The sequence below is a fragment of the Gracilinanus agilis genome, chromosome 5 (genome assembly GCF_016433145.1).
Source record: "Gracilinanus agilis isolate LMUSP501 chromosome 5, AgileGrace, whole genome shotgun sequence".
NCBI lineage: Eukaryota > Metazoa > Chordata > Mammalia > Didelphimorphia > Didelphidae > Gracilinanus > Gracilinanus agilis.
Window position 1 is genome coordinate 311,504,150 of NC_058134.1, and position 14,878 is coordinate 311,519,027.

Sequence of the window (14,878 nt, forward strand, 5' to 3'; positions counted from 1 at the left end):
TCCACAGGTAAAAGAAATAAGACAAAGGATGATCGATTTGCATGAAAAATATTTTCTCATTTTAAACAAATCCATACATACTGGATGACAAGGTTCATTTGACACGAGTAGTAAAACAATGTGTAACAAAAGAAGAACTTTTGAGATCAGTTTTGCGATCAATCGGCACATGGGATTATTACCATCCAGAAAAATTCCACAGCATTTAACTCTGAATGAGGAGAACAACAAATCTTCCATGACGAGATATGAGTAGTTAAAGCATTAAGAGCAATAATCATACAGGGCCAAACCCGGGTTTGCCACAAGGGGCCCAGTGTTAATACTGTAAAGAAAGATAACATCAGAATCTTGAGTGGTTCGCCATATATGTAGCATCATGCAATAAAAGCGTAACAGATCACAAGAATATCCTAAAATGGATTTTCAAAGGATCAATACATTGACTGATGGCCAAATTATGTTTGACATTTGTGGTAATAGTTCACATTTCCCCAGAGGCCTCGTTTGCAATCCCAAATGGCAACCAAGAGCAGAATGATTCTTGTTTGTTAGTTTCTTTATTTAAATAACTAACAATAAACAAATAATGGTTCTTGTGGAAGATTTGTTGGTTGGTTTGGTGGTGTCTTCCTTACCTCTTTTGGTTCTCTGGTGTCAAATGTTTACATAGAACCATCACTTTAGAAAGTCATACCTTCAGAGGGAGAACTAGAGATGACCTTTGTAATGACGTGGTAAGTAAGACACTATGATGAACGGCTAATTTCCAAAAATGTTAATTAAAAATCAATATTTTGGCAGCCAGCAAATAAACACCAATCACGCAAAAAGTGATTTGGCCCAGCACTTTATCTAGTCTTTAGTCTGAAAAGACACATTTTAAGCAACCCCACAGGAAAGAGCTTTAAAGTGAAGTGAGGACGAAAGCCATGCATTTCACTGTGGAAAGGAGGACGTGTACGTGTTATCGATCTCCTCACATTCCTGATGGAGGCTCATGGGAGAAATAAGAACCCGAAAGCATTTATAGGATGATTAGGAGAATGACAGAAACAAATCTCATGCAAACATTTGCTATTGCATATTGATATGTGCCTGTACCTTGGCTAAGGAAGGCGGGATTTTAAAAATGGCTTCTTTACTAAAAGAGAAAGGACAAACTACCAACAGAAAAACATTTTGCAGCACTGGGTAAGCTATGTGGAATGGAGAAAGGAAGTCCTGCTAACTAGACGGCAGCTCCGATGGTTGTAGTGTCATTGGCTGCACCTCTCTGCCTTTCGGGGGTCCCCATCTTTTTCAGGTAGCTCTTGGGGGGAGAGAGATGGATTTATCCTGGACACAAAGCGACTAGTGAAATGCGGTTTAAAAAGAAAAAGGGACTGAGGACTCTGTTAGTCTTGTGTTCGCACTGGTGCTTCTATCCATCCAAAGCTAGCAGCCTTCTGAAGAGGGAATTTTTTCCCTCTGTTTCTTTTGAACATATTTAAACAGCAATTTAGTTTGAAGTGTCCTTTGGTTATAAATGAAAACAACCAAAACGCCGATTTCCTCTCCCCCCACCCCAACCCCCCAAGAGCTTCCTTCAAATTGAACCCTCCTTCGTATCCACAGTAATAGCACATTTGTGGCTTTAAAATGTTACATGACTGTATGGTTCAACTAATGCAAAATCCAGAAAAGGTTTCACCGGCCAAGTCTTTCTGCAAGCCACTGGTTTGGGGTGGTTAACAGGGAACAATTGTGCAGCCACACGTGGAAACTGCCACCAGCCCTCCAGTAGAAGATGCCTTTCCCTCGACTTTCTTCTCTTCCTACACTTGCTCATTTTCATTTTGGTTCATTTTTGTCCCGTGAGTCACCGGATTCCGACGTTCTTCATGCTCTTCCTGTGGCCGAGGTTAACCTAATGTTCACATGCGTGCCTTTTCCCTGGGTGGAGAAGAGGCCACGTATTCACACTGAGCCGGCCGTTCACAAGGCTGCTGCTTTTCTGAAAATGACCGAGTTGAGACGTTTTCCAAGAGGAATGTTCACCGTTGATGCTCTAAATATTACTGAGCACATTCGTTCTATCGTCCTGATCATCGGGCTGGTTTTTATCTATCGGTGTCAGTGCGACGAACAGTTACAAAAAGGGAGTAGATGGTATTGCTTGGTAGAAAGAAACTCTATCAGCTTTCTAAAAAGCAAGTTCTTGCTAGGTACACTGGGAAATGCTCCATCTGTTGAATTCTTTTCAGTGGTTACTATGTGTCTTCGTGTCTAATTTGAGAACTTAAATGTTTTTTTCTTCTAGCTTTTCTTAGAATTGTGTGCTTATGGAATAAGAGAACTATATTTTGGATGTAATCGACAACTTAAGGCATTTAAATCATACCAAACGACTGTGCCTCTACTCTAAAGGAGATTCCACAAATTTCCATACCAATTCATTCAATTATCTACCATCTATTTGAAAAGGATTTCTTTTACCTAACCTCAATCTCAAATCCGCTCGTTTCTTCTTTCGGTTCTTAGTGATGAGGGACAAAGAATGGTTAGTTCCCTTGGTTTCACTCTTCCTCTTCCGGAAGAGTCTTCCTTCTCTTCTCCCAACGGAGCTCTCCTCCCTCATTTAACTTTCCTTAACAGGTCTTTTCTCAATAATTTCGTCATCTTAGTTTTCTCAGCTCTTGGAGCTGTATTCTTGATTGCTGGAGCCTGGAACAAACTCAACCAAAAGAGCCAGTGGTTTGGTAAATGAACAATTATCTCACGATTCCTTCCTACTTCACATCCTCCTATTCCTGGACCCTACCATTGTGCTTCCTTAAAACCCCAGCGCCGAAGCTGCATCACCTTTAGCTCCTGCATCTCGGAGTCTCCTCAGTTTTAACTTAGTTGAAGCCTCTTTGTTTTTTGTTGCTAGGCGTCATTTTTCTTCTTCCAGCCTGTCCCCCTGTGTAGCCTTGTTCTTCCTGAGGCTCTGTCTGGAACCTTATTTTCCATTCCGATGCTGACTTTCCCCGGGCTTGGGGACCCTTAGCCAAGCCCCACACACTTTCTGGGCCTGTAGCAGGTGGGCTCTAAAGAGGACCAGTCCTAAGCGTTGGGTAAGAGCCAGTCACTTTGTGAATACCAGCTGCTTTTATGGAGAGACACACACGGACATTCCTTTCTGCGTTTTCACGCTTTCGCACGTTGTGGCTTAAATGAGGGTTTCTGAAATTCTTCAGAGCAAACTTTGTTTCTCTTGGCAACACGAAACAGACTTTTAATAGCGACGCTTTTGCTACAGAGTTAGAAATACGCTTTCGTCCGGATTGGGGGGAGAAACGTACGTCCTTGGTGTTTTCGGCTGATTTTCACGGGACATCGGTCTGGTCCAGGCATTCAGACACGCAACAGAGCATTCTCGACACCTGTTCGCCTGTCACTTTAGACCAGCGTTTCCTGCCATATTCCCAGTGCCATAGAGGACAAGAACGAGGCTATGAAGGAAGGTGTTCTGAGGTCCTTTGTAAAGGCAAATCTTTCCTCAGGCACGAGAGTGTTTGTTTAAAAAACTACATAGCAGCTATGTTGTGTCCCAGGCTCAAAGAGCATGATCACGCGTCTGTGAAAACAAAATGCTGACTGGCCTGGAATAAAGATGCACGCACGGCTTCTGCACGGCACCAGGCGGCTCCGGTACAAACAAGGTAAGAAAAATGTTCAAGAACAGCTTGGAAACGCGTCGAGAAATGGAGGAGAAAGTCGTCGTAGTTCACGGTCGCACCTGGGCAAAGATTCGTTTCCGGATTTTCTCCAAACCGACCCGCGAATATCTGTTTCGGGGCAGAATCTCACTGTTGGCCTCAGTGGCATTCGGTAAGCGGCGCCGTTACAGCGCGTGCCCCACGTGCAGGGAATCCTCTCGTTGTTGGGGAAATGATGGTTGCTGCTTCTTAACTGGCAGGTGACGGGCGCACATTTCTGGAAGGGTGTTCTCCAGGCCTCGGAGTGCAGTGCCCGTCGAACTTGCCGGCTATCGCTTAAACCGCTGGGTGATTCTTATTAGACCTCCCTCGTCGGGGACCCCCTCCTGACCTGCCTCTGGCACCGACGAGCTGCGTGTAAGATGAGGGAGCTGGACCGGATGCTCTCCAAGGTACCTTCCGTGTCTAAATCCACGATCCTATTATAAGTGTGGCAATTTCGAGCATTGCCTTTGTAGAGAAGTCACGGATAGTGTCACACGAAACATCAAACCCTTTTTTCTCTCAGTAAGTTAAGGCCACCCGACTAAGAGCAAGGAAGTGGGGCTAAGAGCCACGAGTGGGCAGCACTTCGTAGGGGACGGGGAGCCCAAGAGTGTTAGACTCGACACGTCCATGAGCTATTTTCCTTGTCTGTCAGGTTATTGTGCAAAATCAAGTCAGCTGTTTTTGACTTCCCATGAAAATGTACCGTTTTAAATCCCGTCCTGGGAAGCTTTCCCAAAGAATCGGTACAGCATCTGCCAACTGGGAGCACTGGACCGACCCAAGATAATCGGAGGCACCTGAGTATTTGTCAGAAGCTGACAATGCACTAAGGTTTAGCATCTGTTGTTTTTGGCAAGGAAGTTTTGCAGGAAAAAAATCATCCTTGTCGTACCAACGGCACCCCAACCCTTCCGCCCTATGTAGGGGAACTCCTTTGTTAAAAAATTCCTTTCTACAGGTATAGCTTTTGTTGCCATCTTTTTACAGGTAAAGACTCATACTAGGACCCTGAATTTTGGAGAAAATAGAAAATTAAATGAACACAGGATTTTACTTCAAGTAATTTAGCATTCCTTTATGAGCGACCACAGAAAAATGGAACAGCACCAGTTCATTTACTTGTCTGAAATCTTAAAACAAATAAGGATGTAATCAAACAGTTGAATAAAAGTCAATGGTCAGAATTAAGATCTTTCTTAGGGTTAATACTGGGTTTTCACTGGAAAAATGAGCATGAAATCAGGAGCTAATGAATAATTAGAAAATAAGAGCATGAATACAAGCAGTGCAAATACAAAATTAATGTGAACATTCCAACGAACCACATTCTTTATTATTGTGCAATAAAAATGGCCAACCTTGGACCAAACTTCATTCAGCTAATTTTGCTCGCTTAAACATAAACAAATTAAATATACTCTTTGTACAAACGGTGAACATCTGACTAACACCAGTTGTGGTCTAAATAAAATAAAATAAAAATAAATAAATACCAGTGACCAAAAACAATATCGGAATCAGAATTCTATGGCTGAATGGGAAGACAGGATTTGGTGGGGTTTTATAGCATATATTTTATATTGGTTTGAGTATCTCTAATCTCAGAGAGAAAGCGGCACATCTGGAAACGGGGTTTTCTTTCTTTCTTTTTTTTAAAAGTTCGTATCACTAGACATTCTTCATCCAAGTCTGTATGTGATCAGAGAAACCAGCAAGTGTCCTGTCAGATTGGGCTCTGTGCTTGTGGTGGACTTCTCGACCTTCTCTCGATTTCCAGTAGTGGAGAAATGGATCGAGTTCTATTCCTGTACTAACTCGGCAGAAATGCCTGCTGGATCCCGGGAGTAGCCTGCATAACGGTTGTACAAATTCCATTCCACGTTTTCTTCCTTTGAAGATGAAGACTAGGGATAAGGAGGTGGCTGAGAGAGACAGTTGAGAGGGGCACACTGAGAGCTGGAATGTGGCTGCTCTTCTGGGAGAATGACCTTAGGACTGAAAATGAAACACAAAACAGAGCAGGAGAAATAAGAGAAGGGTGCAACGTACAAGGTCGAAAGGCACAGCATGCTTTAAGTACAGATCCCACATTTCAGTCTTAAGATTGGACAAATCAATGTGGTTTGTGATTCCCATAATTTTCTACAGTAACCAGGGAAATTCACTCTGGAATCCACTTTAGTATCCATCATGCCCCACCCTACCCCCCAACCTGGGTCCCTTGGGATAGTCCTAAGAAAGGAAGGCAAAGGGTGCAGAAAAGATGGTAAATCTTTCCTCATCTCACCTTCTTTCTTTGCCTCCCCTCCACTTCATCCCTTTTTATTTATTAGTATTTAGCTGTACCAAGGAAATTCTTGCAAGGAACCACTTCTCTGCTGGACCCAGAGACATCTAAAGCATTCCTATCATCTTTCTTTTGTACCTAAAGCAATAGCTGATGTGGGAGCTACACATTCACGTAGGTCCTAGAGGACATCTGAAAAAATCATTCCTGTCTAAGTTGGTTTGTTCTTCAAGAGTATTTTGCTAAAAAAAAAAATTACTTTTTATGAATTTCTTAGACTCTTCCTTTGTTTCCTGAAGCTTTTTCAGATCTGTATTATTTCTTCTGAGCCTCACAACAACTCTTATGCTTATTTTGGAAGCATCTATTCATTTCAGTGCATAGAATGCTGCTGAGGCTAAAATTAGGAACACTCAGGTTCAAATCCTGCCTCTGACACTTAACAGTTGGCTGTGAGATCCTGGGCAAGTCACTTGACCTCCTCCCATGGTTAATGTGAGGATAAAAGGAGATAATATTTGTAAAGTATTTTGCAAACCTTGAAGCACTTTGTAAATTCAAGTTCCCACTATTTTTTTTCATAATATGTAATGAGGAAACTGAGATTGAGAGAGATTAAGTGATTTGCTCAAGGCCCTACAGCTGAGAAGTTCCAGATGCAGGATTAGAAGCTGGGCTGTGGGCCCAGGAAGCCCCTTGGCTCTGACCTCCTCGAGACAGACCGTGGGTCCTCATCCTTGCCCTCACCATTTTTCCATCCTGCTTGTTCTTGCGACTTCATCCCCCAGAGACCATACTGTGGTCAGTTCTGGAGTCCGTGGGAATGTGTCCTCATTGTCTCCTGGACCATTTCCTTTCCTCCCTACTGATATCTCTCAACTCTCTTTATCTCTTGCTGATCAAAGCGCATGGCTTCTGAAAAAGGGCCTATTAGCAAACTGTTCTCTTGCCTTGGAATGGTTATTTTCAAGTATCATAAGAATCCCTCGTGAGGCTGGGAACTCCTTAAGAGCCAAGACTGTCTTTTGCCTTTCTCAGTGCTTAATACATGTCGACTGACTGAACGACTGATCACGGGAATGAACTACTCTCTAGGGGGTAATCTCAGGCGAGATGTCCTCACATGAGAGCGAGAGACCTCAATAAGTGAAGAGATGGGGATTAAGAGGCAGAAAATGATTGTTCCTGTCTTTAGCGGATGTTCCTCTTTTCTGCCCTGAATTCAGCCATGAAGGTTTCACTGTAGCTCTATCAATCCACCCAAATGCTCTGCCTCCTGGTGCCTGTTCTCCTAGGAGGAGGAGACAAAGGACTTGGCGAGGTGCACATAGAGTCCATGACAGCAGGAGTCTAGGCCTGGGTTCTCGTCCGGTATCTGCCCTTGGCTAGCCACGAGATAAGAAGCCGGGACGTTTCTGACACTCTCAGTTACAACTACTTTACTGAGCAAAATAATCCCGATCGAGTGTCTACTTCATCGCGTTGTGGTGAGTCTCAAAGATAATTTGGGAAGCTCTGCTGAAGTACGAAGACCCTCTTGTTTCTAGTACTAAGAAAGAACTGCGGTAGAGCGGGATGGAAGTCTCGAGAAGAAATGGGATTGGCCCCTCACCGCGTTCTAGTCAAACTGTTTCTCCTCCATCTACGCCCAGCCCCCATTTAAAGGGAAACAAAACGAAGTCTTTCAGAGAGCCAATCTGAAGTTTATGTCAGAGACAAAGAGGACATGAGGGAGACAACAAGCAAGCTTCTAGAGAGCACGAACGGCTTTTGCCTCTCCACGTACACAGTGACTAATTTGAAGGGTTAGTTGGCCCACTAACAGAGAACTTCTCTTCTGAGGTGAACGTTGGTGGGGGCGCTGGTAGGAGTTCATTCGATTCTTTCTGTTTTCTAAATCAAAAGGTAGTTTTATTCTTAGAGGTACCATCATCTGGCTTGTTGGCTTTTGCGGTCTACACCTGTCATTTCTTTGGTGTAGGAACTTCCCAGGGGGGAATCTCCCTTCACCCAAGCAGAGCAACCACTTCTCTGAAACTTGCAGCGTGTCTGGGCACTGCGAGATGAGCCGGCTTGCTCACAGGCAGCCACGCAGTCTAAGAGGCAGGACTTAAGCCCGGGTCTTGTTTGATTCCCTTGGCTGGCCTCCTACGCATCCTACTACATTCCTCTTCAGCTTGCGCGATACCTTTTCTTAACTTGAACTCGCATTGAGTTTGACTTGAACGACTGCACTGCAAACACTTATACTGCAGAAAATGTGAAAGAGGAGGTTTTGAAGTAAACAGATGCAGGCAAAGGGCCTCTCTCTTCCCAGAACTGCTAGAACCGGTGGGGGCAGATCATGGTGTGCACAGTAGAAACCATAGGTGAAACGGGCATGATAGATGCTTGTTATTTTTTAGGGTGAATTCCATTTGAAAGGTTTAATAAAGTACCGAATCACAATTAAATCTGTACTCTTGAGTAAAACCAGTGACTTGTTACAAACGAGTTCCATTCTCCCCTTTTTTCTAGCTTTGTTTCATCTCTAGGGAAATTCTCGTGTCTGGCAATCTGAGTTATTTTGACTCAAACTGATGCTAAAAGTGCCAAGCGCAGAGACTGCCCCGAGGAAGCACTGGGCAGATCTTTTTTGTAATATTGATTTCTTGAATGGAACGAGATCACTACAGCAGGCGAGTTACCTTGGCACTGAGAGACAGACTTGACCGGAGGGAAGGTTCCTGCCCCCAAGTCTGGCTGCTGAACTGACTCCACAATGATTCCCTAAAAAGCCATGGCTTCAATTCTGAAAACAGACCAGCTCTGTTGCTATGTATAGTTCTCTCTGTTCGAGTCTCTGGAAGGCTCCATCACGTGGCATACCTGGGGCCTCATTCTCAGCAAATCAAAATGAGAGGAAGTCCCAAGAGATACTGCTGGCTAATGGGGCCGAATGGGTTCTCACAAGATGCAGACTAGATGAGATTGAATATTGGAATTTGGGGAAATTGCATCCTACAACTTACCTCTCCCAGGCAACGGGGCAAGATTCAAATATGGCAGACCAACATGAGAAAGAGGTTCCCTCTCATCCCACCATATCCTTAGTTCTATCTGTTCTTGACTCTTTAGTAGAGATTAATTTTTTTAATAAGTCTCATTTCCCATTTTGATTCTGAAGAAACTGACTATGAAATAAGCCACAGCCAAATAACATAGGGTCAGGGGGTTAATTTTCCACCTCTTATAGTGCTTCCTTCTGAGGTCATGACAACATGACTTTTGACCCATAGGTTGGAGATATGAGGCGTGCTGGAGACAGCTCTTACAACAGGAGAGCTGATTGTTAAATTTTCAATGTGATCATTCACGCCTCAGAAATTGGCAAATGCTGCATGCAAATCACAGCTTGATTTGTAATTTTTTAAAAATTTGTTAACTAGATTTAAGGAAGTGATAGAGAAAGTGTTATCAATGCAGATTAAATGTAAAAGTGGGTCACATTCTCCTTCCCTCCCCCCCCCAAAAAAAAAAGATCTGGTTGTTAAACACTGACTAGCATGTGGCTAGCAGAAAGTTTATCTGTATCATTTACAAGTTAAAGAGAAAGCCATGAATTAAACATTAGTTAGTGTCTAGCCCTACCCTTCTATCAGCCCTCAGGTTTTGTGGATTGGAAGGAAAGAGCAGCCAGATTGAGAGAACTGCCACGGAATTAGTTACAGTTTAGAAATCTTTTGTATTTGTCCCAGCACACACATAAGGCAGACACGTGTTAATAACTGTAGCAAGGCTATTTCCAGAGATGGAGAAGATAAAGAGTCAGAGCAGAAGGTAACATAACAGCTGCCGTGGAATTATGTATGGAACCTGAGGCAGTAAGGCTGGCTTTCTCTGCCGCCGGACCAATGTTATTCTGCCACCCAGCGGCTGCAGCTGTGTAGATTCAGCCCTTCTCAAACGCCTTTGCAATCTCCATCCTTCTTCCTGGTAGGGTCTACCCAGAGCCTGCTTGAGTAAATATTGCAGGAAAATCCAATCAAACATAGAGGAGCCGGGGAGAGTTCTGGGTAAGTGGAACATGGATCAGAAATGAAACTAAAGGCAGTAAGAAAACTTATCTAAACATTACCTGACAGTCTGGCAGTCTTGCCTCCTGGCTAGTTGTGAGCATTGTGGCGATATGGAGGCAGCAGGCTGCTGACAATCTACAAGAAACTGATAAATTAGACATATATACAAAGAGATGACAGAGCAAGGTGTTAGTAACAGCATTAAACAGTAAGCAGCTGATGAGATTTAGTGAGGAATAAACGCGTGCCTGCGTCCCAATCTGGTGGAAATCCTGGGTGTGCAATTTTTGTTGGAGATTGCCACGGAAAAGGACCGCGGCTATCCTAATGGTAAAAATATTGCTAAGACCTTTCGTGGTCCTGGAATTCAAAACAGCAGCCTTTTCTCAAGGACCCAATGACATACTGGGAATCTCGTGCTCGCTAGAGGCTTCTTGACATTTTGATTTTTGAAAATCGAGGGCCTTCACTTTTTTGAATTCAACAAAGAACCAACAGAATCACCTCATGTATTCCCAGCCCCCCCCCCATTCCTTGCAAATGTACCCACTACTTGCTAACAACTTATCAGCAAGCATAATGCCGAATATCCTTTCAGGCCTTAACCCTGGAAGGACCCCTAGTGATCATGTAGCCCAAACAACTTCAGTTTACAGATGAGGCACTTGAGATCAGCGTCTCGGTGACAAGGATTCAAATCCAGGTCTTGATGCTATAGCCCATGTGCTTTCCTCAACTATACCATCAGTGAATGGCTTTAGGGAGGACGTTAGAAGCATCGAAAATGGACCGGTAGCATGATTACTGTGGCGTGGTCATTGTGGCTACAATATAAAGAGAAGAGGATTCTTTACTGCCACTCAAAACATTCTGACCTTGATGTTTTATTTATATAGAGGAGCTATTTTCTTCTCCCTCCTGGCTAGTAAGCTCTGCCAGGGCCACAATTATAGTTGATTTGTCATCGTATCACTTTCAGAGGAATGTTTTGGCCTTCTGTGTTTTCTAAATGCTGATGAAATTTGAATTCATGGAGCGTAATAAAAACACAAAGCTAAAGTTGTTTCTGCTGACTTTAAACAAGTAGACTAAGTGGGCTGTGGTGGGGAGGATCTTCACAGAGCCACGAGTTCTTAGGTACAAATCAAGGAGCAAGTAGGGGCTCCCCATCTTCCTTCTTCCCTTAACTCCTATTCACCAAACCTCTAGGAACTCATCTCATCCCAACACATGATAATTTGGGGCAAGTCCTTCAACTTCTCTCAGAAGTTTCCTCTCCATCTTTAAAAGTAGGGAGCTCGATGGGCTTCTGGAACTCTGAGGTCCAGTTTAGTGTCAAATTCGATGACCCGGAGACCTTACGGATTCTAAAATACTCTGCTCTCTAGTCTTCTCTAGTTCTCTAAAGATGAACATTGGGCTGAAGCCCTCTAATTTGCCCAGCTCTGTAACTCCCTCTACAGGCTGGGATTGTACCTTTCTTGTTCCAAGGCCCTTAAATCTGATCACTAATGAAAACTTTCAGGTCGAGTAACATATACATTCCGTTTCCAATTCAGGATCAGAAAAAAAAGGAAGGGAGACAAGTAGGAATGAAGAATGAAAGTCTCGGAAGAAAGAAAGACAAAGAGAAGGTTTTAGCATAGGAGAAAAAGCACTGGACTTCGGGTCAGAAGATGGGAGCATTCATCTCGAATTTGCTACTGCCTAATTGTGTGACTTGAGCAAGTCACTTGATTTCTCGGATCCTATTTCCTCTTCTGTAAAATGGGAATACTGTAATAATAGCAGTGATACTCTCTATCTCACAGAGTTATAGTGAGGATCAAACGACATGATGTAGACATAAAATTCTGTAGACATAAAACTTTACATCAAAATGCAAACGACAATTATTATTGATGAATTTAGCCTTAAGATAAAACTTTAGTATTTATTAAAGATTTAAGATAAATTGCCTTTTAAAGTAATAATAACAAATAACATTTATTTGCAAATTTACAGAAAAGTCTCACAGCAAGAGGGCAAGAAGTAGGCATGCGATTAGTGGTTGAAGGAATGAATAAAGAAGTAAATAAGAAGCAGCTCAAAACTTAGTTTATACGGAAGACCTTTTTACAGGCCACTCTAATTTGCACTAAGACATCGGCAGGAACCTTGTCATCGTGGAACGGGTGATCAAGAAGCCGAATATGTAAGAATAAGCAGGAAAGTTTGAAGGATTATGCAGGAAATTTTTCTATAGCTAAAGCTTCACTCAGAAGTAGTTAGGAAGAGAGCACAGTGAACGGGGGTGGCAGGTGGGATGTTTACCCTAGTGGTTAGCCATGAGAATTAGCTCTGAGATCTGTCAGCAATAATGGCAGAAAGTAGGAGGTCCCACTTTCGGGGAAAATGGCTTTAATGGTGCTCTCGGTTGAAGGCCGAAGACACCGATTGCTCCATAGAGCAGTGGAGAGATAAGAGACTCTGGGTTATGACATTAACCCAAGGTTGCAGCTGTTGAGGCTTCTGCCTGAGAAAGAAGGGGAACAGAGCAAGTCAAGGGAGGAACTCACCTATTCGTATCCCATTTTGACAAATTATTCTTGCTAACTAGTGCGAAGCACTATTGTGGCTCCGTCGCAGAAGGACTATCAGTGTCACAATGCCCTCTCATAATCGGCACTATGGGCCGAAGCTCTGGTCTCCTAGCCCTTGCTATTGAATAGAGAAGTGCTCCCAAAGGGGAGTAAGGGTAACTCTTCTTTACGATGTAGACCTCACTGAGAGAGCCGCTACCTTGAGAAGAGCTTGGCTGTTATTATTTTACCTTTCAGAGCTAAAATGAAATCAGGGAAAGGACAGCTGGTGTTGGCGTTTAGGAGCGACAGCAGAGACGTAGCTCGACGGGAAACGTTTCTCTCGGTTATCTGTGATTCATAAGGATCTACAGAGTATCGGGGCCCTGAAGTCCGGGCACTGTGGAGTTAGGGAGAAGATGTCTGTTTAACCTATGATCTGTGAGGCTCTCTGCACAATCGCCATGACGGAATGTTAAGACTGGACCTTTCTTATGAGAACTAGCAAGAGTTTTCTGAGGAAATCACATAAAGACAGTTTACAAAGAGGATTCTGCAAAGGAGAGGAGAAAAGCTGAAAAGACTTTCTCATCCCTGCTAAAAAAGGAGACCAAGAGAAGAACTAATCTCGAGGGAAACTTATAATATGGAATGAATGGAATAATCTGGGATGGGGTTTCCAGACAAAGAGGGGTCAACTACGGCTACTTTAAGGGTCGAAAGTGATTCAGGCAGTGGCATTAATTGAAATATTACAAATAATTATGTATACATTTAGTATTGCTTTTGTTTGTTAGCAAATTATATATCGAATCATTTCTATGTTTAAATATGGAAAAATACAAGTAATAACTAGTGGGAAAGGAGGTTTCCCTTATGCCACCGATTACTATTTAAGGAATTTATTGTGTGGCTTTGAGAAGATATCATAAAATTATCAAGAAGCAATAAATGACCCAACATATCCCCAGGCCATTAGAGATCAAGATGAATACACGAAATATCTAGCCATTAGTCAAGTAGCTTGCTAAAGTTGGAAGACCTGTGGATGAGCCTACATGTATGTCCTACAAATGAACAATTCCGTTGATTGGATGTTCCACTTCTTATTTGGAAGAAAAAGAGTTCTTCAAAAGGGAAACAAATTAGAAAAATTATCTGAATTTATTAAGAGGACTCAATCGATGTCATCAAGCGCAACAAGGTCATACAGATGAGAAAGGAAGAAAAAAGGCCTTTTGGAGCTTTGAACAAAGCATGAAATTCTTGCAATATAGGATGGAGATGGGAGCTCATGCTCTGTGGAATCATGACATAGATTCATGGCTGGCATCGTGAGAGAAGCTATGAAGTCAGTCAAGAAATGAACGTTACGGTGCGTTATCTTTCTATACGGAAAAGTACTTGGCAGGGGCGGGGGGAGAGGGCATGTGTAAACTGGCCATGAACAATCAGGAGATATTCTATCTTCCTGGGCTGCTCACCTGTAGGTGACAAAGAGCACGTTGGCGCGTCTCAAACCTGACAACTAGTAACCACTTCAGGTCATTCATAAAGGACCAAATCACACTGTGGAGATTCCTAGAAAGAATTCTTAGAGACTGCGAAGTCTGAGGAGAAAAACTGAAGACCTTGAGGAAATGTGGTGCTACCAACCCGAAGGAGGGGCTTCTCTAAAAAAATGGAGATGGGAAAAGTGAATAGCTGATCTTCGATAAGAGGATAAACATTTCTGGACCAGGGCTCATGCTGCAGGCTGAGGATGTGGTACGCCTGACAGGAGATAGTAAAAAATGTTCCTAAGTCTTGCAAATCTAAATAAGAGCATTAAATTAAATAGGGAAGGGGGGGGGTGGAATTCTCACATACCCATTAAGATGGAAACCACAGAGTCACAGTTAAAGGCACAGGAAAAATGACATTCATTCAGGGGACTAGTTATTCAGAGGAGACAAGAAGAGAAGAAGTTGGTAATAAAATCGATGATCTCAGACACCTCTGGACACATTCCAAAAGAAAGGATAATAAAGTAAAGTCGGCATTTTAACACAAAGAGGTAAATTCAATCTCATTGGTATCACTAAAGATTGGTGAGTTGTCATTTATGACTAGCAAATGACTATAGAGAGATAGATCTTATTTATCAAAAAGGAATAGAACAGATAAAAGGGTTGGTGCAGTAGCAAAACGATATTGTCCTGTAAGGAAATTCATGAACCAATGGGAATGCTGAGGAAGAGC

General features: G+C 42.9%; 1 protein-coding gene across 1 annotated transcript in view; it reads right to left on the reverse strand.

Moving 5' to 3' along the window:
- Positions 1-5,651: 5,651 nt before the first annotated feature.
- The window catches only part of BICD1 (BICD cargo adaptor 1), a 150,231-nt gene continuing 141,004 nt past the window's right edge, over positions 5,652-14,878 (reverse strand). The window contains exon 14 of the mRNA XM_044679310.1: positions 5,652-5,726. Within this exon, the coding sequence (XP_044535245.1) occupies positions 5,721-5,726 (6 nt within the window). The 3' untranslated portion in view covers positions 5,652-5,720. The remainder of the gene's footprint in view (positions 5,727-14,878) is intronic.